The sequence below is a fragment of the Geotrypetes seraphini genome, chromosome 9, assembly GCF_902459505.1.
Source record: "Geotrypetes seraphini chromosome 9, aGeoSer1.1, whole genome shotgun sequence".
In the NCBI taxonomy this organism is placed as follows: Eukaryota; Metazoa; Chordata; class Amphibia; order Gymnophiona; family Dermophiidae; genus Geotrypetes; species Geotrypetes seraphini.
The window spans coordinates 136,902,379-136,927,710 of record NC_047092.1 but is presented as its reverse complement, the minus strand read 5'-3'; the positions used below and the strand labels follow the sequence as shown (position 1 = coordinate 136,927,710).

Genomic DNA, 25,332 nt, shown 5'->3' with positions numbered 1-25,332 from the left:
ACAGGGACAATAAACCCCTAAACAAATTCCAACAGCCCTACCAAGGGAGATGGGCACAGATCACTCACACCTGCTGGAGACTGAAAGAAGACTGAGGGAAATAGAGAGGAGGGGCTAGGATATACTGTCCCAAAGTTTTGTTTTCAGTCTCCACCTGCTGGTCATGATTAGATATATACCCATTCGTAAAGTTAACCTCTACTGGTCTGGAGAGTGCTAAAGAATTAATGATTTTTGTACTTTCAGGACAAATCTTAAGACTGAAGGAGAAAAGACCTCCGAAAACTTTTAAAGCCTTGGTAATTATTTCATAGCTTTGTGGGCTGTACATTATAAACCACAGGTCATAAAATCTCTTCACTACAATATTAATAATTTCAATATTAAGAGAGTGAAAAATCAATTAGACTTAATTTAACAAGGTACAAATTATTTAATATTGAAATGATTAACATTATAGTGTAGTTCTTATGGCCTATAATCTTACTTTTTGTTCCTTTGTTTTATTTAATGGTGGTCTTTTTTAATTGCTTTGAAAACCACTTTACAGTATGTACTGCCTCTCTTTAGTAAGTAGGTAGGTCTTGGGACCTGGGTTGGTCACTGTTGGAAGCAGAATCTGGGCTAGATGGACCTTTGGTCTGTCCAAGTATGGCAATTCATATGTTCTTAAATAAGCCATATAGCTCATGAAGTTATTAAATAAGCCATATAGCTCATGAGGTTATACAATAATTACCGGTCTACAAAAGCACCAAGATCCTTTTTCCTCACTAATTTCATAACACTATAATCTTATGATTTATTTTTTTTTTACTGTCAGGGCAAATTACTACTTTATTTTCTGTGGCAGGTTGCTGCTAATTTGTCTCACCTTCTACATTTCTGTTTTCACTAAAAAATGTCACAAAAGTTGTTTTAGTCAACTGAAAGACCCTTCATTTTCATTTGTTTCATATACTTTAGCTGAGCGTTTAACAATAGGTTGCCTTTCCCTTGCAATTTCCTGTTTTACTGCTCCTTTTGACCATCTTCTAAATTATACATGGATCCCTTTCAGGCAAGCACTTTCTGTGCATTGGAATCTCAACAGGAATTTGTTCTAGAAGATGCTGTTTTTCAGCTGGCAAACATTCTTGAGGCTGCTTGCCTAGTCATCTTGTAAATCAATACAGTTTCTAAATATTCTCTCTCAGTAAATAACAGCAGTCAGGAGAACTGGAGGATGCAGTTTTTATTTTATTCTTGATTTTTTTTGTATTTATGCAAAGCGTATATCAACTGAATAAAGTATATCTGTTTTCAAGATTTTCTAGTTAAAAAATGCCACACCTAAATAGGAGTTGCTAGTATTCTTTCTGTTCCTAATATTCAATTAAATCTTTTAACTCCTTATGAAATGCTATCACCCACATTCCACTGTTAAGGTTGAAGATCTTGAGGAATTGGTTTCAGGATTTCTTGAAAAAAAGATCCTATCGAGTGATGTGTGATGGAAAATACTCCCATTCTTGGAGTAATCCTTCAGGGGTACCTCAAGGCTCCCAGCTATCACCTACGTTATTTAATATATACATTTCATCTTTAGAACATTTACTGCAGAAGTTAAATTTAATCTTTTACATATATGCAGATGACATTTCCATTTTAATTCCTTTGAATAACGTAACGAAAAGACAAAAATTTTTTTAGCAAGTCCAAATGACAAAATAAGTAAGTCATCGCTTCACCTGAATGGTCATGACTACCCAATTTTAAAATCTATAAAAATACTGGGAGTCACTTTAGACTCCCATTTAACTTTGGTAGAACACACAAATTTGGTGGTGAAAAAGTACTTTTTTTCCATTATGGAAATTAAAGACGATTAAAAATTATTTTGATTTTTTATCCTTTAGACTGCTGGTGCAGGCATTGGTATTATCCATATTGAACTACTGTAATATTGTCTACTTGGGCGCACCAAAGAAAGTTGTGAGAAAATTAAAAATAGTGCCGAATATGGTTGTTCGCCTGATATTTGGACTGAAGAAAAGCGATCATTTCAGTCCTTACTACCGATCATTGCACTGACTATCAGTGGAGGCACGAGTAATGTTTAAATTTTCATGCCTCCGTTTTAAGTCAGTTTGGGGATTGGCACCCACATACCTGCTATATAACCCTGTGAGGCTAACCAGGAATTGCAACCTATTTGCTTACCCGAAGATTTTAGGCTGCAAACTTAGGTCTTATTTAGACAGGATGCTTGCTTTTCAAGCAAGCAAACAACAGTCCTGGTTGGGTAATTACATCAGCGGAGCCATGCTGTCCTATGGCGCTTTTAGAAAATAAATTAAGACAGTATTATTTGACAAATTTATCTCTTAATCTGTGCTTTTGTCTTTAACATAATTAATTTTACTCCATTAATTTTAAATTTTTAAATGTCTTTTTTAATATAGCAGGCTGTATTCCTTTTCTTATTATTTTGTATTTCACTGATTGTCCAGTTTTTCTCTTTTGTGGAAACCGCCTAGAATTCTTTTGATTAAGGTGGTATAGAAAAATAAAGTTATGTTATGTTATGTAGGACTTGGCTTTGCAGTAACCTTAATTCTTAACTTTTTTCTGTGCTGTATATGTGCAGAATTGTACAAGTATATGTACAGAATTGTACAAAAGTATAAAATACAATTTTTTTTTCTTTTTGAGACAAGGGGGGAGATTAGGAGGATGTGGCTTTGCAGTAACCTTAGTTAAGCCAACTTCTCTTCAATCTCAAAGTAAAAAAGGCTAAACTTCTCTTTGCATTCACATACATTTCATAATAAAGATCAGCAAAGGGCCACAAAAATATAAGGATTTCTACTATCATGCGCTGCATAGATTGAGAGATCTACCATTTAAGAGGCTACTCCATAAAACAATTTTCCCTGAAGAAAATAAAAGCTTCACATTATTGGAAGGCCTTAATCTGTACTGCACAAGGCCTGCTCCAATGTCTCTCCAAGTAATTTTTATTACATACTGTAAACCCAGTCTCAAAGACTGGTAAAGTGGAATATTGAACAGAGAAAAAAAATAATTAAAATATTTCATTATTTCACTAATATTGCGGGTTAACAGTTCTTATATTAATACTGGCCCTATCTTCAGGCAGCCTTTCAAAGTTGCCTATTGAGCAGGTCATACTTTAACTAAAGCTAAACCAAATTGATATAAACACAGCTATGAGGTTATTTATGAAAATCAGCACATAAACTTATACCTGCTGCATGCCCAAACTACTGACCATCAGGCCTTCTCAAATGCAAGACGTATCCTGTACATGTAATCCATAAAAATGCATTTTTAATTAAAAAAAAAAGAATGCATTACCAGCACGTACATGTTTTTCTGGATCATGTCAATTAGTAATCCATCAATTCTTTTCCTGTTTGCTAGGTACCACACCATTCCTCCAAAGTGTCTGGTAGAATATAGGATATCATATTTACCATGCTTCTCAATATCCTCATATGTCTGATGATGGATCTACATATTGGGAAAGACATTACATGCAAATTCAGGATATCTCTGCTACATACAACTGATGCAAAATTTTAAAGAGTTACCTGTACAGCGGTAAAAGGGAACAGGTATACACTAGGGGCCTAGGGCAGTTGGTTCTGCAATCCACTTTCAGTAACCCCTAGCAGGCCTGGTTTTCATGCTATGCACCTCCGATTACATGCATGCAAATAGAGTATATCTTGTGTACATTCATTCTTATCTAGAAGGATGGGGATGTAAGTGAAAGCTGAGAAATGGACTTGGGAGCCACAAAAGACCAAAATTCGAGTATAATTGTTCTGGGGTAAGAGTTAAAATTACTGTTCAATTTCTATAAGATGCTGCCAACTCAAACAATTGCCTTAATTTGTCTTTCCCAGATAAACAGATATATATATATTCATAAAAAAATAGCAACACTTGGCTAATAGCAAATTTGATATGCTTTGTGTTGAATTTGTTTAACACAAGCATTATACGCATTTAAAAATTCATATGAATTATGCACACAGAACTGATTTTCTGCATATTTAGAGCAATGTGTTTTTCTGATACACATTTACATGATCAATCACGAAGATCTTTCTTTCTGACAGAATTCCTTTACTTGGACAGGAATCAGGATAGCAAGATGAAATAAACATAATATTTCATTAGATGAACTATCCTCGGTTATTTTACAAAGTTTTGTAACTCTTTATTTTGATACGAGTGTAAGTAGTTGCTGTTTAATCACTGTTCCAGTATCAGATACGCCTTGACCACCTAAAGCCACCATGTGGTCCCAGGAAGAAATCATTTGTAGCACAGTAAATATATCACCATTTTTAATAAATAAAATCTAAAGAGCTACTTGGAAAACTACTGCAAACTGAAAAGCATTTAGGTACATATCACATTTTCCATACTTGTACATATATCATTTGGCTTAGGAAAATGTTCTATCAAACCTAAGTACAGTAAACTCTCAATTATCTGGCACCCATGGGGATTAGTAGATGCCAGATAACTGTAGCTTCTGGTTGCTTGAGAGTTACTATAAAAATAGTTTTGTCTTTCCACCTCACTCTCTTCCTCTCTCTATCATCCCCCCCACCCCCACTTGTAGGTCCAGCATCTGTTCCTCCCTTCCCAGCCTCTTTTCTGGTCTGGGTCACTTTCTCTCCCCACCCCTACTTATGAGTCCAGCATCCATCTATCTCCCATCCCCCATCACCCTGCTGGACCAGTCAGTGTGTGGACCACACACTGTTCTGGTGCACCTCACTCTCCTGGGTCTGGCCTCCTGGACCCTCACTTACCCAAAGCAGCAGCGGCAGTTAGTCAGCAGACTGTAACAGACTGCTCGCAGCAGAGGAAAGGCCCTGCCATGGCTGGCCTCGAACAACCTGTTTACAGGTTGTGCTGCTTCGGATAAGTGAGGGAGAGAGGGAGGTTTGGCGGGTTAGGACCGCTGCCAATAAGGGAAAGGGGGCTAGTGGCTCAGGACCGCTGTTGCTGCTTTGGGGCTTGGGGGGAGAATTTTTTTTTTTTTTGCTGGTTGCTTGAGTATCAGATAATTAGGATTCTACTGTAATCAGTAGCTTGATAAAGTCAGAGCCAACATATTTGGATTTTTTTTAAAATATAGTTATCGTTTCTTAGCTAGGTGCCTCTCTTTTTGTAGGCTAGAGGATAACATTTTTGATGTTATGCTTATTTTTCAGTTTCCTTGAATAATGTGTATTGATCGGAATTTTTCTCTCTTTTTGTCTTCCTTTGTGGAGCGAATAAATGAAAATGCAATAAAAGAAAAAGTACTTACTCTGATATATTCAGCAGAATCTGGCTCAAACTGTATAATGCATAGATTAAGAACATCTTCATGACGATCCTGCTGAAACACAATCTAAAACAATACAATAAGCTGCAAGTGAGAACCCAGCACTGAACACAAGGAAAACCAAGTCTAGTATATGATGCAAAAGCCAACGTGCACACAGTTGAGAATCTGGTTTCTCTGAATTAGTCCTTTTCAAATCACTCGCATAGATAATTTGTGACTTGCTCAAATTCTCAATCTAAACCCTTGGGCCTAGTTCTATTACAGTATGCTATCATGTTAATGTGCATTATTAGGAAACAGATCTCAGTGCATAAAATAAAACCTGTGGTAAAAAAAAGGTGCATTTAATGTATGTTAGTGCACTGTAATTCCTTTTACTTAATCTAACCCTCTGAGCTATAAGCGCCTGACTGAAAATGCATGGGTTGGTGTTGGGATCGTGGCTTTTTAACATTTATCAGTGATCTAAAGATGGGAATAACTAGTGAAATAATTAAATTTGATGATGACAAAGTTGTTAGGTCACATGAAGATTGTGAAAAATTGCAAGAGGACTTTGCGAGGCTGGGCCTCAAAATGGCAGATGATGTTTAAATATGAGCAAGTACAAAGTTATGCATGTACGAAAGATGAAACCGAACTATAGTTATGTGATGCAGGGTTCCACATTAGAAGTCACCACCCAGGAAAAGGATCTAGGTGTCAATCGTTGAAGATACATTGAAACCTTCAGCTCAGTGTGTAGTGGTGACAAAGATCGCAAATAGAATGTTAGAAATTATCAGGAAAGTAATTGAAAACAAAAGATGAAAATGTTATAATGCGTTTGTGTCACTCCATGATGTGGCCACACCTTGAATACTGTGTTCAATGATGGTCACCACATCTCAAAAAAGATATAACGGAATTAGAAAAGGTACAGAGATGGGTGTAGAAAATGATAAAAGGGATAAGATGACTTCCCTATTAGGAAAGATTAAAGCAGCTAGGGCTCTTCAGCCTGGAGAAGAGACGGTTCAAGGGAGATGTGATAAGAGGTCTATAAAATACTGAGTGGAGTGAAACAAGTAGATGTGAATCACTTGTTTACTCTTTCCAAAAATTCTAGGACTAGAGAGCATGCAATGAAGCTAAGTAGTAGATTTAAAACATTTCAACATGTAATTAAACTCCGAAATTTGTTGTCTGCGAATGTGGTAAAAACAGCTTACTTAACATGGTTAAAAAAAAGTTTGGATAACTTCCTAAAAGAAAAGTCCATAAGCTATTATTAAGATGGACTTGGGGAAACATACTCCTTATTCCTAGGATAAGCAGCACATATCTGTTTTACGCCTTGGAATTTTGCCAGGTAACATAGTACGTACATGAAAGCAGATAAAGGACCTGTGTGGTTCGTTCAGTCTGCCCAAGTCACATTCATTTTTTAGGCAATTTTAAGACAACAATCCATTAAATTAATTTTACTTGCCAAGTTCCACTATAAGATGTTTTTCTCCTCTCTTAAGATAGGCAAGCCCTGTACTCGTACTATATGAATGTGGTGAAAAAGCGCTCTTTTGCTCCTGATCCATAATACCACACACAGGAGGGACATAGACCACAGAAATCCAACACAACACTCCGAAACCACATTCCTGCAACCATGCACTAGAGGTCAGTATAGGAACAGTCCTCCCATGGCACGCTCCTCCAGAGCCATACCCAAATCAACCTCCCACCTCTGACAGCAGGGGGCAAAGTCTTTAGAAAGTAGAATCTGTGAGAGCAATTTATAAAGCTCCGATATTAAGAATTTCTCCAAGGATTTCCACTTGCACTAGCATTGGGCACAGGATTGTTATGTGGACTTGGACTTTCTTATGGGTGTTTGATTGAGTTTTTGGATGAGGATTGGGACATGTTTTACTTTTTTTACTGTCTTTTTTATTTTTGGTAGTAGTTTTTGATTCATTTTTTGTTTTTCTGACTTGCAAGGTACTTTTTTCACTCCCTTATTCTTTTATTGTTTTCCCCTGGTCTTTTTACTTTGGATGGATTCTTGCACCTGATTTTTATCAGCCTATTTATTAAATATTATGGCATTATGATGTACGGGGCAGAATTTATTGAGACGGTAGTCTTAGTGCTTGTCACTTCATGAATATTTGCCTGAGGCTATTGGTCATCACGAAGGGAGAACTTAGCCTGTACTGATTGCCTTTCTTTATTATTTACTATTTTGAATGGTTCGTTTATTGGAACTTAGCTGAATGATCTTTCCATTGTAGGATGTCCAGTTGAGGAGATTAATATCTGTTTACCAATTTTTGTGATTTGGGTGTAGGATACATGACATTTTGAAGTTTATCCGGGATGATATTGGAAGCCATTGTAGTTATTTGATACACTGCTGTAAACATATGTTGTGTAAAATACATGAAGTGCAGCACCAGTATAAATTTCAAACTATTGCACTAGAAAAAGAGATGATATCCTTACCTTGATAATATATTTTCCAGTAGACAGGCGAGTCATAGGGAGAATGACTTACCTAAGAACTGGAAAAGATTATCAAGGTAAGGACATAATCTTTTTATAAATCCTAATAAATAACCTTAAACATGCTAGAACTGTTAGGCACAACTAAAGGACAGACACTTGAGGTTCTTACTTCTTCAAAGGAGCAATCCTCTATGGTTCACTCTTGAATTATCTTCCTTGTCCCTCACTTACAAAATAGCCCCTTCTAATAGCAGCTTTTCTGGACAAACTAGATAGCTGAGCACCGAGGACAAGGCAGCCAAGGTGAGGAGCAAGATGATCAACCGAAGCCGGCGAGAAGCCAGCCTGCGAGGTAAAACTCCTACTGTTGGGTAAGAGATGTCTGCCTCGGTGCTCTCTAAGACTTCTCCCCTCTTCCCTTTCTTTCATAAGGGCGACGCTGCTCTCCTTACGCCTCTGCCACCAATGGTGAGACAGGAAATGCGGCTCTTTGTGCAGCCAAATCTTCCTCCACAAGCCCTTTCGCTCGCTGCCCGCAGCGCTAAAAAGTTTGCCAGAGTCTTCAATTCTCCCCTTCCTTTTGGCCGGCCCTGGCTAGCAAATGGGCCCTTGACTGCTTCCTTTTTTACGCTTTCCTGCTCCATCTTGTTTGATCCTTATTAAGTTTAAGAAGATGAGTGGCCCAGTTCTCTAAATTTGTGAAACATTGCTGAATTACTGCAAAAGCATCTTTTATAGGACCAAAATTTTTAACTTTAACTGTAGATGGGTTTTAAAAAGATTTGGACAAATGTTGAGGTATCTGGAGAAACTACTGGTAACTAACTGACTGACTGTCTGCCTATTTATTGGAGAGTAAGTAGCTCTTGATGACTTTGGGATATTTGCTACCCAAAATTCTACTCTATTCTTAGAAAGCACCATGTAGTTTCAACTCACTGTAAGCTATGTAGTGCTGAAAGAAAACAGAATAGCTGTTCAAAACTGGTACCACAAGCAAGTCAAACATGAACAAAAAGGAGATGAAAAACTGAAGAGGTGAAATCAGCTTGAAGGAAATGGAGGTGAAGACAGGATGGTCAAGGCTGACAGAATATTTGCTGCTTTGGCCTATGATGGGCTTGGATCTCACACAGTTTTTTTGGTCACACTGACCCCTGCTTGAAAAATAGCAAGAACCTTTATACTACAAGACACACTTGTTTTAAGGAATTAAAGTTATCATTGCATAAACATTGCTTAAGACAAGAACAGAGAATCAAACTTACTGGCAAATTTTCAGTCCTAAATAAAAGGGGAGGTGCAAGTCTGCGCCCCTCACGTGGGAAGTAAACTTGTATCATTCTGTCCCGCTCTTTCCATGATGCTTTGCGCAATCTACCATCAGGTTCCCTCACCACAATAAAACGTTCCTGAAACAGAGGATAATAAAATTTAGGAACAGTAGTTCAATATCTCTGCAATGAATGCCAGTGTCCCACAAACTTTTCGTCTGGCAGCACACTAAACCCAAAGCCCTGGACGGAAGGCACCCGGAGGCCCATCTGGCTGAGACCCTGAACTGTCACTTCGGTGGGGGATCCTGGAGGAGTGAAGGTACAGGGGGAAGAGGAGAGATGCCGGTGAGAAGGGGAGTCGTTGGCACCGGCTGACTGCCTCTCAACCACAAAAGGCACGTCCTATAAGCAGTCAGCCAGCGCCTCTCCTCCTTACCCACGGCTTGTCAGGGCACACCTGGAATCTGCACACAGTTTGCGATACACTGCCATATTTTGTGTAAAATTCATGAAGTGCAGCACCGGTATAAATTCAAACTTTACTTCACATCTAACATTATAGACTAAGGAATATTTCCTTCATAAGATTCTATACAAAGGACATCTAGTATACTACTATAAACATGTCAATTTCAATTTTTGTTGGAGGGGTCTTTCTGGGGGGGGGGGGCCCAGAGTAGGCATTCCCTCACTAATCAGTTAGCGTGTCCACATTACCAACATAGGATCACCACATGAGCCCTTACCACCTACAAAAAGTTAGTATGTGCTCACAAGGTAATTTTTTTTTTTTTAATGGCCATGAGCTACCTAGCATGTGGGAAACCCACCTAATGGCATTCTAAGGCCACTTATTTATTTGTAACTTTCTACTGTAAAGGACAGAGCAAGGCAGTGTACAATCTAAAATAAAACAGTAAGGGACTCCAGAATTAATTAATAGGACAGAAACATGCAATCTAGGACAGAGGGGAGAAATCCAATCACAGAACTGCTGTCACATCATTCATGAAATGCCTGGTTAAATGTTACGTTAATCAGGTTTTCTATTCCGCCTTTACCTATTCCGTTCAAGATTGAATTACATTACAAGAGGTTGGGTCAGTTACCCAGGAAGTTACAATGGACACGTTAGTGTGGCACGGACATTCAATAGAGTTCCTAGTACAAGTAGATCAGTACACTTAGTAATACAATTAGGTAATTAGGTTATAATTACAAATACAGTGGAACCTTGGTTGACGAGCATAATTTGTTCCAGAAGCATGTTCGTAAACCAAAAGTACTCGTATATCAAAGTAAGAAAGTAAGGGAAACTCCCATGTCGTTCCACATTCCAAAAAGACACCTCGAGGTCACTGACGCGTATCTAACCCACCCCACCCCACCCCACCCCAAAAAGAACCTCCCCCCCCAATCCCCGAGGCCACTGGCATGCTTCCACCCCAGCCCCGGGAACCAGCTTCGCCCACACCCTTACCGGGATCGGGCACTGGCATGCAGCACCAACCCATAGGATGTACCGGTGTCCAAAGAGCCTGCCACTGATTCTACTGGGCCTTGAGCATCCGCGCATGCTAAAGAGCTTCTGGCTGCCGCTCTCTCCGAGATTCTAATGAAATTCTCGGAAACAGATTCTCAGAAACACCAAGAATCTCATTAGAATCTCGGAGAGAGCGAGAGCCAGAAGATCTTGAGCATGCGCAGATGCTCAAGGCCCAGCAGAATCAACGGCAAGCGGCAGGCTCTTTGGGCACCGGCACGTTCTGTGGGTTGGCGATGCATGCCGGTGGGTTGGCGATGCATGCCGGTACCCGATCCCAGTAAGGATGTGGTCGGGCAATGCCGTTTCGTGGTGGCAATGCCTCACATATCGAGTCAATGCTCAGTTTGCGAGACAAGATTTGCGAGAATTTACTCGTCTTGCAAAACACTCGCAAACCACGTTACTCGCAAACCGAGGTTTGACTGTAAATAGTTTAAGTAGGTCATCTTTGGCTCATCATTATGTCCCAGAAGTTGCACTGGACAGATTAGAAATGGGCTTTACAATTACCATTTCAGTTACTTCCGGGTTGGCTCCCAGACTTGGTACAGAAATGCTTTTAAAAGTTTTATGAACCTGGGAGATAGTAGTCACATGTTTTTGTGAAAATTTTTACATTTTTACTGAATGTAGTAAGAGGACCCCTAAGTTTGTACCTGAGGCAATGGAGGATTAAGTTACTATTTTCTACTTGCCCAAAATGAGGGTGCAGCAGTGAGATTAGATAATAGCTCCCAAATGTTTTTTGTAGTCAACTAAGGGCTCCTTTTACTAAGGTGCGCTAGCGTTTTTATCGCACACAGGATTTTAGCGTGCGCTAAACCCGCGCTATGCTTCTAGAACTAACACCAGCTCAATGCTGGCGTTAAGGTCTAGAGCGTGCACGCTATTCTGCACGTTAAAGCCCTAATGCACCTTTGTAAAAGGAGCCCTAAGATTCATCCTAGTCTTACTTTTGGAAAGTTTCTCACCGACTCTCCCTAGCAGAACTCTTAGCTCAGAAATATTCTTAGGTTTTTTTGTAGGCACTATATGCTGGATATCGCCCCACAGATTTTCAATTATAAGCAAGTCTGGGGACTCTGAAGGCATATTCTGAGCTGTACTTCAGATTGCTGTCCTACTTAAATACCCAATTTCAAAATTCTTCATAGACTATGGGACATCAGTTTCTCAGATATATTAGTATTTAGGTGAATCCATTCTTCCTTTTACCTGTAAAATATTTCTTGTGCCACATAACCTTTGATTATAGCAAGGATTTCTATTCTTAGGTGTTCATAAATTGCACGTTAAGATTTTTATTTTCCAGATAAATAGGGATTCTGGAATAGTACTACAAAAAAAAAAAAAGTTTTTATTCTATTGCTTAGTACCTTTTTCAATGGACTCTGTATATATACAGTCAAACCTCGGTTTGCGAGTAACACGATTTGAGAGTGTTTTGCAAGACGAGCAAAACACTCTCGCAAATCTTGCATCACAAACCGAGCGCTGACTCGATATGCAAGCCCCTACCCCCGAGAACTGGCATCGCACCCTGCCCGCCCCCTTACTGCGATCAGGCACTGGCACGCAGCACCAATCCAAAGGATGTGCCAGTGCAGAAAGAGCCTGCCGCCTGCCAGTGATCTCTGCTGGGCCTTGAGCATCTGCACATGTTCAAGGCCTTCTGGCTCCCGCTCTCTACGAGATTCTGAGGGAGCCAGAAGGCCTTGAGCATGCGCAGATGCTCAAGGCCCAGCAGAGATCACCGGCAGGCCGCAGGCTCTTTCGACACCGGCACGTCCTGTGGGTTGCTGCTGCGTGCCGGTGCCCGATCGCAGTAAGGGCGGGGGGGGGGGGGTAGCAATGCCAGTTCTCGGGTCGGAGTGGGCAAAGCCAGTTCCCAGGGGTGGGGTGGAAGTGGGCCAGTGGTCTCGGGGGTGGGGGTCTTTTGGGGATGTGGTGGGGTGGAAGCGTGCCAGTGGCCTCAGGGAGGGGGGTCTTTTTGGGATGTGGAACGAATCGCCCGTATTTCCATTAACTCCTATGGAGAAACTTGCTTTGATATACGAGCATGCGTCTGGAATGAATTATGCTTGTAAACCAAGGTTACACTGTATATGCTAAATGTCAGTGTAAAAATGGACAAAAACTGAGAGGAGAATAAAAGACAAGTCAGGGGAGGTGTGAAAGTACTAAAAAAAAACCTGAAATTTGGACTATTAATTTCTTTTCCTTGAATCTTGTCAGACCAATCAGGCCCTTGACAACAGGAGATGCAGGTTAGTTTCGTTAGCAGCAATCCAGCTTGACAATTAAAACTAGGGCTGTAAGAGAGGTTATTATAAGAAATTTAAAGAGGTGTGGAGACCATTAATTGAGTATTATAATAAATAAATAATTATATTTATCCCCATTAAATATATGTAGGGGGGAGGAGGGATGGGTGGGTTTTATGACATTATGAGGGGTAATATATGGAAAGGGAGGGAGGGGAGATAGTTTATGGTATAAAATGAATGTAGAGTTTCAAGTGAAGAATGTATAGTATGACTTGAATTATTGTACACTTGTTTGCATAATGTAAAAACGAATAAAGATATTTAAAAAAAAAAAAAAAAAAAACTAGGGCTGTACATTTAAACGCAGGTCCTTCTCTTAGGGCTTTTTTTTGTGCAGGAGCAGCATACCCTTTTTCCAGAAGCAGCTAGGGGAAGGGGGGGCACAAAGGGAACAGTTACACATACGTCTCTCCTACCACATACTGCAGCCAAGCAGAGGCCCCAAATTGACCGCAGAGTCAGCCCAGATTTCAGTAAGCTTTTCTTCTATGAAGGCAGAGACTGGCTCCCAATCTGGGGAGTTCTGAGCACCTAAATTCACCAAAAAACTGAAAAAAATCACTGAAAAAAGTAAAGAAATATAGAGATCAGAAAGACTTCTTCTGGCTCACAAGTAGAAGGAAAAACTGAAGGGGGCAGCAGAGCCTCAATCCTTTTCTTCTGATCACAGGTCAAATGGCAAAAAAAAAGAAAGAAAAAACCCCTGCGACTCCCCTACCGGGTCAGCCCCTTTGCACCTCCCGCCCTGGGCGTACCAGCGTTTTGGAAGTTTCATCGACCAAAGAAGCAACATTGCAGGCCTGCTCTGCAGCCTAAGAAACGCAAAGTTAAATCATCAAAGGGTGACTCAACGCCCTAGAAGCTAGAGGCTCTCTCTGAATTTACGAAACATTTGTGGAATGAGTTTCAAAGCCAGCATTCTTCCCCTGCGCAGTCCCGCTGTATCTCAGATGTGCCTATTAGTGGTGTATGGACAAATCCTCCTCTCAGTCAGCTGCGTTTTCTGTGCTGTCAGATCCTGATCTGGTGGATCCTGCTGATGAGAACCAGCTTGCTGACCCCTTAGTGAAGGAGGTGAGCTGACCTCCAGAGGAGGAGGAAATTTTTAAAAGCTGGAGTATATTCCTTCTTCATGGCTTTCAAACATGGAGAGAATACCCTACCATCCAGACTGACACACCTATTACACTAGAAATAGAATTTAGTCCAGAAAGATCTAGACTAAAAAAAATTAAAAAGGAAAGAAATACAAAATAAAGAACAACAACTTGAGCGGGAGGAAAGGAATCATATTTTAAGAACTGTTTTTGGGATGCATCTCAGACACTGCTAAATAATTTAAGAACACCTGGAATTTTTGTAGATTCACAATTTACTGACCCGATGTGGAGTGCTAAAGGTTATGTCAGTGAACACAATTTTAGCAGTTGTTATTCCATCAAGGATCTTATCATCTGCCAGCAGATCATCAATTGGATCCCGTTCATTTAGTACAGGAGGCATCTTTAAACGCTCCTTTGCCACCTCCGAGGCCTTCTCTAGTGCCTGAAATCAAAACAAAAACAAAAAATTACTTCTGATGTATGTTTCCTCTCTCCTTCCCACACACAAGCCTCCTACTGCAGCCCTCCCTTATATAGACACATTTTGGGGTATGAAGCAGGTGCTTTGCCTTTTCATGTGGAAACTCAAATTATGGATAAGGTAAAATTATGGTCTTACCTGTTAATTTTCTTTCCTTTAGAAGCAGCAGATGAATCCAGACTAGTGGGTATAGCTCACATCGACCAGCAGGTGGAGATAGAGAACTGATTAACAGTTGGCCTTAAAACCTGGTGTTCCTCTTGTTACTTCAGTTATGCATTTTGCCCAAGCAGCCCGAAAGGAGCATGAGCATCCACAAAACTTCATTCCAGTAGAAAATGTGCCCCTAAATAATACAATTACCAACCATCTCCCAACTGAAACCATAAACAAACACCCTACACACATACAGTGCACTTGGGGAGGGGCTCTGGATTCATCTGCTGCTTCTAAAGGAAAGAAAATTAACAGGTAAGACCATAATTTTACCTTCCATAGCAAAGCAGCAGATGAATCCAGACTAGTGGGATGTAGCAAAGCAAACTCAAACCGGGTGGGACGCCAATGCCGCCTCCGCCAGTACTGCAGTGCCAAAACTTGCCTCTGCACTGGCTGCTACGTCTAAACGATAATGCTTCGAAAAGGTATTACTCGACGACCAAGTGGCCGCTCGGCAAATTTCCTCCAAAGACATCCCCCCGGACTCCGCCCAAGACGTAGCCAATGCCCGAGTGGAATGAGCATGAAGGTGCTCCGGTACTTTCTTACCTGTCAACACATAAGCCGAAGCAATCGTCTCCTTGACCCAACGCGCAATGGACGCTTTAGACGCCGCCATCCCCTTGTTCTTACCCGCGAACAATACAAAGAGATGGTCCGACCTACGAAAATCATTCGTCACCCCCAAATAATGGAGAAGCATACGCCGCACATCCAGGCGACGCAAAGACAAAAATCGTTTACCCCAATCCTCCTTCCGGAAGGACGGGAGGAATACACTCTGGTTCACATGAAATGAAGAAATCACCTTAGGCAGGAAGGATGGCACCGGCCGCACTGACACCCCCGTCTCAGAAAAACGTAAAAAGGGTTCTCTGCAAGAAAGCGCCTGAAGCTCCGATACTCGCCTCGCCGAAGCCATTGCCACCAAGAACACTGTTTTCAGCGTGACATCCTTCAAAGTGGCCGCTGACAGGGGTTCAAAAGGTGCCCCCTGCAACCTCCCCAGGACGAGTTTAAGATTCCAGGAAGGACAAATTCGCCTTACCGGCGGGCGGATATGGTGAACCCCTTTGAGGAAACGGACCACGTCCGGCTGCGAAGCCAGCGACGCACCAGCCACCCGGCCCCTGTAACAGGCAAGGGCCGCCACCTGAACCCTTAAAGAGTTATAGGCTAATCCTTTCTCTACGCCTTCCTGCAGAAAGGCAAGAATAGCCGCCAGAGATGCATGGAAGGGCGCGATTCCCTGTCGACCGCACCAAGCATCAAAAATCTTCCAGACTCTCGCATAGGAGGTCGAAGTCGAAATCTTCTTAGCTTTAAGAAGCGTGGCAATCACCTGCTCCGAATAGCCCTTCTTCTTTAGCCTTGACCGCTCAAGAGCCAGGCCGTAAGACCAAAGCGGGCCGGATCTTCCATCCAGATTGGGCCCTGAGTTAGTAAGTCCGGAGTTACCTGGAACGTCACCCGATCGCCTACTGAAAGCTGAACGAGATCTGCGTACCACGGTCGACGCGGCCAATCCGGAGCCACCAGGATCACCCTCCTGTGACAGAGAGAGATGCGTTGTAACACCCGCCCTATCATGGGCCAAGGCGGGAACACATACAGAAGGGAATTTGGAGGCCATGGGAGGGCCAACGCGTCCACCCCCTCCGAGCCCTTCTCCTTGCGCCTGCTGAAGAAGCGAGGCAACTTCGCATTGCTGGACGAAGCCATGAGATCCAACTCTGGCAACCCCCATCGACGGACTAGCAGGTCGAACGCTCGAGCCGACAATTCTCACTCGCCCGGATCTAGAAGATTTCTGCTGAGGAAGTCCGCTTGCACGTTTTCGTGACCTGCAATGTATGCCGCCGACAGAAGCGGAACATGCCCTTCTGCCCACTGAAACAATTTCCTTGCCTCTTCGGCCAACTGCGGACTCCGAGTGCCCCCCTGACGATTGACATATGCGACCGCCGTGACACTGTCCGAAAAGATTCTGGTCGGCCTGTCCTGAATCAGGGACTGAAAAGCCCTCAGCGCCAATCTGATCGCTTTTAACTCCAACAAATTGATGGGCCACTGTGCTTCCTCTAAGGACCACAGTCCCTGCACCGACGCTTGCAGGCACTCAGACTGGCATCCGTCGTCACCACCACCCACTCCGGTGTGGCTAACGGAATGCCCCGCCACAGGTGCAACTTGTGTAGCCACCATTGCATACTGCGAGCCGCCCGAGGAGTCCATTGGAGACGCACATTGTAGTCCAGAGAAGCTGGGGACCAGCGAGAGAGAAGCGACTGTTGTAAGGGTCTCATGTGGCCCCGAGCCCAGGGGACCACCTCCAGAGTCGCTACCATGGAGCCCAAAACCTGCACATAATCCCAAACCCGAGGTCTGGGCGACCCGAGAAGTAGGCGAATCTGAGCCTGCAATTTCTCTCCCCGGTCTCGGGGTAGAAATACTCTCCCCAGAGCAGTGTTGAATCTGACCCCCAGATGTACCAAAGACTGCGACGGGGACAGAAAACTCTTGGGAAAATTGACGATCCACCCTAACGACTGAAGGAGAGATATTACCCTCTGAGTGACCGACAAACTCTCCTGTCTGGACGAGGCGCGGATCAACCAGTCGTCTAAGTAAGGGTGTACCCGAATCCCTTCCTTGCGAAGAGAGGCTGCTACCACGACCATGACTTTGGAAAAGGTGTGGGGAGCCGTCGCCAGGCCAAAGGGCATTGCCCGAAACTGATAGTGCTGGCCAAGAATCGCAAACCTTAGATACCGCTGATGCGGAGGCCAGATCGGGATATGTAGGTACGCCTCCTTGAGATCTAGAGACGTGAGAAACTCTCCCGGTCGAACTGCCGCAATGACCGAGCGTACCGTCTCCATCCGGAAATGGCGAACACTGAGAAATCTGTTGACCACTTTGAGGTCCAGCACCGGTCTGAACGACCCCCCCTTCTTTGGAACAATGAAGTAAAGGGAATATATCCCGTAGCCTACCTCTTCCGGGGGCACCGGTACCACCGCCCCCAGATCTAGCAGCCCCTGAAGAGTCATGCGGACCGCCTCTCCCTTGGCCGCCCCATGGCACGGGGACACCAAGAAAGAATCTTCGACGGGAGAGGCGAACTCCAACTTGTACCCTTCTCGAACAATGTCCAACACCCACTGATCTGACGTGATTGTGGCCCACTCCGCCCGGAACGCCGAAAGCCGGCCCCCTAAGGGAAGGGCGGAGGGAGCCAAGCCCCCGTCATTGCGGAGTGCGACTTGTTGGGGTACGTGTTGGCTGACCTGAAGAGGGTTTCGTCATACGAAAGGAACTCCTCTGCTGCAACCTAGGCCTCGACGCAGAGAAAGAACCACATGCTGATCTGAAGAATGGTTTACCAGGCCTGGACCGCCTCACATCTCTGAAGCGCGGTCTAGACGAGGAGGACCTCACCGGGGGCCTAGCCCTATCCTCCGGTAGACGCTGTGTTTTGGTATCCCCAAAATCTTTCACCAATTTCTCTAAGTCCTCTCCAAATAATAAACCTCCTTTAAAAGGGAGTCTCACCAGCCTAAGCTTGGATGCAGCATCAGCTGCCCAATGTCGGAGCCATAAGGATCTGCGCGATACCACTGACAGAGACATCTGTTTCGCAGATGCTCGAATAATGTCATATAAGGAGTCTGCCAAATAGGCCAAGCCCGACTCCAAATCAGCCAGTTCCGAAGGGACAGAACCCCCGGACTCCATTAAATTATCGGTCATCCCTTGTGACCACTGCAAACATGCCCTCGCCGCATATGAGCTGCAAATAGCGGCCTGTAAGGTAACCGCAGCTACTTCAAAGGACATTTTTAGTGAAGATTCAATCTTCCTATCCTGCGCATCCTTTAGCGTCACCCCCCCTTCCACCGGCAAGGTAGTCTTTTTCGTTACCGCTGCCACCAAAGCGTCCACCCTAGGTAACCTAAACTTTTCAAGTTCGGTCGGGTCAACCGGATACAGGAGCCGCATGGCCTTTGCCACTCGTAAACTGGCCTCCGGCGTATCCCATTGCGCCGCGATCAGCTCCTGCATGGCTTCATGCACCGGAAAGGACCTAGGTGGCTTACGCGTACCTGCCATCAGGGGGTTACCCGACACCTTAGCATCTTCCTGAGAGATATTTAAACCCTGCAAAGCCTTGGAAATCAAGGACGCCAGCTCCTCTCTATGAAACAGCCGGAGCGCGGAATGATCATCAATTTCCCTGCCCGGGGGATCCTCTACCTCCCAATCTAAGACCTCCCCTTCCTCTAATGATTCAGGAAGGGAGAAAGGTGAAAAGGGAAGATGACCTTCAGCGTCCACGGTCGCGAGTCTGCGTTTCTTCGCCCCCTGCGACCGCCCAGGCGACAGTACAGGACCCGCAGACGGGCCGGCATTAGCCCCGGTTAAACCCATGGAGGTGGAAGGCCCCGGGAGGGACGGACAGGTCGCCTGCACCGACTGGGCCGACTGCGAGCCCTGTAGCAGAAATGCTTGGTGCAATAACATAACAAATTCCGGGGAGAAGGAACTCACCCCCAGTAAAGTTGAACCAGTCTGATCAATGCTAGGGCGCGCAGCCGCGCCGTCCCCTAGCGACCCCGGCTCCCCGACCTCCGCTGACCTCCCCTCAGTCGCGGGAGAGCCTTGCAGTCCCCCCGAGTCACCCTCGAGGCCTGGGGACGTAAACCGTGCCTCACTGACACGGGAGATGGCTAACTCACCCGCTTGTAGGAAGGCATCTTCTGCCGGTGTGTCCCCACACCCTGCAGAGCAGAAGCCTGACAGTGCTCTGCGCTTCCCACAGCGCGAGCACCGCTGAGCCGCCACTGCTGCCATCGCTAAAACCGGCGCTTCAAAAAAACCTTTTTTTTTTTCACACACGCGGCACCACGCCGCCGACCGCTGACTCCGCCCCCCCCCGCGACCGCCGGAACGAACACGAACGACCGACTGACTAAAGAGGAGGCAGACAGCAAACACAGTAACTCACCAACCGGTCCCCGCTCTAACTGCAGTCGGGTTACAGCTGGTAATCGCACTGCAAGCCACACAGCATGGCTCAGCACAAGCAGGAAGACGCTGTTTTGTTTTTTGTTTTTTTGTACTGGAATGAAGAACTCCAAGACGAACTTCCTGCAGTGGCCCAAGAACCCACTCAAACCAACGGAGGGGAGGGTGGAGAAGGGACCTGGGAGGGCCCAGGTGTAGCTCCCAAAGCCGGCACCGCTCAGCCAGGCACCCCTGTCCTACTGAAGAGACCGAGTCTCAACAGAGGAAGCCACAGGAACACCACCAAACCGGCCCCAGCCAGAATCCAGGAGCTAGTAGAGTAAGCTCCATTCCTGCTGGGAGATAGAGCAAAACTGAAGTAACAAGAGGAACACCAGGTTTTAAGGCCAACTGTTAATCAGTTCTCTATCTCCACCTGCTGGTCGATGTGAGCTATACCCACTAGTCTGGATTCATCTGCTGCTTTGCTATGGAATTTTTAATTACCTCTAAACAAAAATGCATCGTCAGAGAAAGGGCGGGACCGCCGGCAGAGGAAGCAGTGCAGGGCTCAGAGAAGGGACGGGACCGCCGGCAGAGAAAGCAGCAGGGCTCACTGGCATCGGGAACCAACGGTAGGCAGCTTCTCCGTGCGGGGGGGGCTTGGGGATGAATCGGACGTCGGGGGGGGGGGGGTGCGAGCGGTCCTTCAGGGTGGGGGTGCGAGCGGTCTTTCGGGGTGGGGCATCAGGCTTTCAGGGCTGGGGGTTGAATCGGATGTCGGGGGGGAACTATGTAAAAAAAAAATTGTACAACGCGCTCACGCATATAACGTGCATGGTTATGCTCGGATTGTAAAATTTGTGTATAACGCGCGCGTTATATGCGTGAAAATACGGTAAGTCTGATTTGGGTAGATGGCACTAGATGTCCAAAGTTAGCAGTGGGAAAATGACCATTAAAAAAAAAAAAAATACATCTAGAATAATTTTTTTTTTAAAATCGTCCATCTGGACATCCAGGCTATTGTTTGTCCAGACCGCCAGGATGTCTATTTTTATACCACATTTTCGACCAAAATTTCATCCAAGTCCCAAACACCCAGAACAAGACCATTTGGATGTGGAAGGGGCTAATCTTGTAATGGACAGGCCACCCAGACATGGCAACAGAGAAGTGAGGCATCTTACAGGATACTGCTGTGAATTTCACAAAAAGGGTGCCAGATAAACACCTCACCATAACTCCCTTATAGGTTATGGTGAGCCCTTAAAACCTTCTATACCCACCTGTCTACAACCCCAATAGCCCTTATGGCTGCAGGTGGCTCCTGTATGGCAGTAGAGTAAGGTTTTTTTGGGGGGGGGGGGGTCAGTGGGCGCACATGTTCCACCATAAACGTAGTGGTTAGAGCAGCTTATGGGCTCGGGTCCTCCTCTCTATGGTTCTCTAGCCCAACTCCCAGGCTATTTAAGACACCTGTGTACAGCTCTACTAGGCTTTCCTATACAAGGTGCTGATGTTCTGGAGACAAGGATGTATTTTTTTTAATTCTGATCTTTGGGGGGGGGGGGGGTGAGGGGTCAGTGAACACTGGAGGAGTATGTTGGGGTCTTTACTTTGTCTCTGCAGTGGTTATTTAGTCACTTTGGATACTTTTTTGGCACTTTTACCTGTTTTTACATCATCTGACTCATTTTCGTCCAGGATGTCTAGTAAAACATTCGATCATCCCTGCAGGATGACTAAGTCTAGGTCGACCCCCCATCCTGCACTAACCACTCCTCCAGCTCTTGGCGCACAGTAGCATTCAGAGGTATAAAAAGTCTCTCGATACATCCAGAAAGTCGGTTTGATTATCGGCACTTGGACGACCTTGGACGACCTGTCTTTTTGATCGTCCAAGTGCCAATTTGGGTGGGTTTTAGAATTATTTAAGTTTGGATTATGAGCCCCATGTCAAAGGTAGTGTGATCCCTTCACTGTCCCTGAAATAATTTTGATAGAGGGTGCCTCCAATTATTGTTCCCTGCCCCTCAGAGGTAAGGGGCCTTTTTGCAACCTTTCACCACTTTTTTTGTAATGATAGAAGTAGCACCAATAGCAAGACAGGAAAAGCTGTCAGTTAATTTAAGGCAAACAATTACCTCACATGGGTACTTCTTAACCTCAAGATCACAGGAGACACAGAGCCAGCCAGATTTTGCAAAACTAGAAACTACATCGGAAGGAAGGACTCAATCGGAAGAAGGTCCCGGAGCAGGCCTGTGATGTTGCATCTTTAGTCGATGAAGCTTCTAAGACACCGATAGGCTCAGGGAAGAAGGTGCAAACCCAGTAGGGGAGTCACAGGGGTTTGTTTGTTTTTTTTTTTGGGGGGGGGATTGCCATTTGACCCACCATTGGCAGGGGGGTTCTGTTGGACCCGCAATTGGGAGGGGGCTGCTTCTGTACGCATGAAGGGGGGAGGAGTTGTTTGGGCTGCTTGATCGGCTGGAGCTGAAGAGAAGGGATCTGTTATGGAGATTGGGGGAAGGGAAAGAGGTGCTGGGCCCATGTGGTGTGGGGACTGGAGCTGGAGGGGAGAGTTGCCAGACCCACACCTGGGCACTGAATGGAGGTAAAAGAGGAGTTGAACCCATGGGAAGGGAGGCTAGAGGGAAGGGAGAGAGGTACAGGACCTGCAGGGAGGAGGAGAGAGAAGGGAAAGGAAAGAGAAAAGCTGAATCAAAGGGATGAAGGAAGAGCGAGTGAAAAATTCAACATAGCGAAGGGAGGGAAGAAAGATGAGTGTGAGACACATTGGTGTAAAGGAGTAAAAGGAGAGGGTTAAGCTGGACACAGGGAGATATACAAAAAGAGGGGAGATGGTGGGCATGGATGGGAGCATAGAAACAGGGACAAAAAGGAGAATGGTATATGGACAGAGGGATAATGCCAATCATGGGAGGGTATATGGACACAGAGAGAAGATAGCTACACATGGGGAAGAATAAGAACGCAGAAAGAAGACCCTGGCAAGCAAGTTAAGAGAAGAGAAAAGAAAACAGAGACCAGTGCCTGAGACCGACATGATTTGAAGAATAAAATGAGACAAAGGAAGGAAAAAAATAATTGTATTTTCTATTTTGTGATCAGAATATATCAGATTTTAAATATGTATCCTGCTAGAGCTGGTGTTAGACATAACTGGGGATTGAAAAGCCAAGGCCGTGCTTTTTTAGCTTTCAGCTGGCTGAGGGCTCTCTCTGATCTGGAGGCAGTTGCCCTAGTTGCACTCCCCTACTCCTGCCATGTGTGACTGAAGTATTCTGTTAGCTTGATTTTTCTATGTAGCAATCTGTAGTAATTTGGCTTGTTCAGTTTTCTGGATAGTGGATGGGGTATTTGTGACGGAGAGACAGGGGTTTTGTTGATCCTTGCTCTGTTATTTGTGTTTATAAAATGACAATTGTACAGAATATTGGGGTCCTTTTACTAAGGCATGCTAGCCGTTTTAGCGCTTGCTAAACGTTAATGCATCCATGGACTATAATGGACGCATTAGCGTTTAGCACGTGATATTTTGCACGCCTTAGTAAAAGGACCCCATTGTTTCTTTTTATACTTTAATAAAATAAGTTCAATATAAAATCATTTGTGCAGATGGGATCAGACTGTTTTCTGGGACAAATTTTTTTCCTGCATCATTCTCTACCTTGTAGGTCATGTGACCTATATGGGTTCAATCTCAACAGAAGGTAAAATAGTTATGAAAATGTAATTTCACATCTCTTAACACATACACAAATCAATGAGAAAAAAACCTGGTTTATGGAGGCCATACCTGCTGAAGCTGCTCATCCGTCATTAACTTGTATGTTGGGGGTTTCAACTCCTGTTTGATAGGCTTAAAAACCTTATGCAAATTTAATCCAGTCATTTTAGACAGTAAAGTCTGAACAGTTTCATCTGTGAAACAAGGCTTTTGGGCTTCAGGTTCTGCACCTGCAACAGAAGCTTTCATTGGTTGGTTTACTTATTTAGACCCCCTTTTTATGAAGATGAGTTACGCTTTTTTTTATCGCCAGCCATGGCGGTATTAGCTCTTATGCTATGAGCATCGGAGCTTTTACCACCAGCGATAAAACATGTCTAAGACGGCGGAAGGTAAATCAGTTGTACTGGAGAAATTATACATACTCACTTTTAAACATTCCCAGCACTTTTTCTAATCCGATTACTAACAACCCGCAAACTATCCAATCACGATCAACCATAAATGCAGAGGCTACGAAATATGAAATGCAGGTGGCAGAGAACCGCACAGCGAAATGTCAGGCATTAGCTATGACATCTCTGTAATAACATGCAACGGAGGAAAGAGACCACACATGGCTCTGGTGTACTAAACATTTTTCTCCCAAAAATGCACAAGATGGGAAGTCTTTCATCCGTTCCGACCCTATGACATTTGTCGGCGGAACACTGATTTCTCCATTAGCCGCCGTTCCGCCCTACCTGAACCTGCTCCTTGCTCTGCACACAAATTCCGATTTCCACAGCGCGTAAACCGTGCCTGGAAACCAAACCCCGCCGGGCGCCACCGCACGCGCCCTAACACTCGAAAAACAGCCTTCTCCATAACCAGACTAATCTTTCAGCTACACGAGCTTCGCCAATTGCTTCCGGGTCACTAACCCCCACATACCTTCTAGGATAGGCAGATCTTTCAGCCACACGAGCTTATATAACTGCTTCCGGGTCACAAACCCCACTCGCCTTCTAGGAAAGGCAGTCCTGATCTTACGTCTTATTTTCAATCACGTGTGCGAGTGTTCTTTTAAGTGGACAAAGATTTAAACCTATATGAGCTGGAGAATTGGATGTTGAAGCTGATTTGGTAATGGACGGTGTATGAGGTTAACAAAGTCCGAAGCCTGCGTGGACACACAGTAACACTAAGAGTACAATGTAGATATGAATCTCATTAAAAATGATTCAATATAGTTGATTAGCCCTTTCATTTTTATTTCCCGTGCATTAGGTGAGCCATAGGCTCCGCCCCATACCCTGCCCAAACTCCTCCCCAGATCCCACCCCCACACTTCCCCCTCTATATATTTATGGATTTGCTTATCAGCGGTTTTAGACCAAAAAAAAATGCATTTTCATTTTTCAGGCTATTTTAAGCCTTGTAAGTCTCCCCTTAAGCCTTACCTGGTGGTCTAGCAGGTTTTCAGGCCAGGAACAATCTTCCCACGCTCCTACTCTGTGCAGATTGCTCACAGGAAATGGCTGCCTTGAGCTCCTGTCTCTCTTCAGACTACGACAGGAGCTCAAGGCAGCCGTTTCATGTGAGTGATCTGCACGAGGCAGGAATGTCGGAAGATTGCTCCTACCCCAAAAACCTGGTAGACCACCAGGTAAGGCTTAAGGGGGGGGGGGCTTACAGGGCTTAAAATAGCTTGGGGGAAGCGGGAGATAGGGACAGAACCGGCCCGAATATTATTCATGGTTTTTTAATATTTGCGGGCCGGCTCTGCCCCT

The 25,332-nt window shown here is 44.4% G+C and overlaps 1 protein-coding gene across 2 annotated transcripts in view; it reads right to left on the bottom strand.

Moving 5' to 3' along the window:
• Positions 1–24,617, bottom strand: part of MRPS22 (mitochondrial ribosomal protein S22) — a 34,947-nt gene extending 10,330 nt beyond the window's left edge. Inside the window, exons 1-6 of one of the 2 annotated variants that reach the window (XM_033959329.1) lie at positions 24,494–24,617; positions 23,630–23,790; positions 14,374–14,538; positions 9,112–9,255; positions 5,339–5,422; positions 3,371–3,516 (exon numbers count right to left, since the gene is read on the bottom strand). In XM_033959329.1, the coding sequence (XP_033815220.1) occupies positions 3,371–3,516; positions 5,339–5,422; positions 9,112–9,255; positions 14,374–14,538; positions 23,630–23,725 (635 nt within the window). In that variant the 5' untranslated portion in view covers positions 23,726–23,790; positions 24,494–24,617. The other variant, XM_033959328.1, reaches the window with a different exon arrangement.
• Between the last annotated feature and the right edge of the window lie 715 nt (positions 24,618–25,332).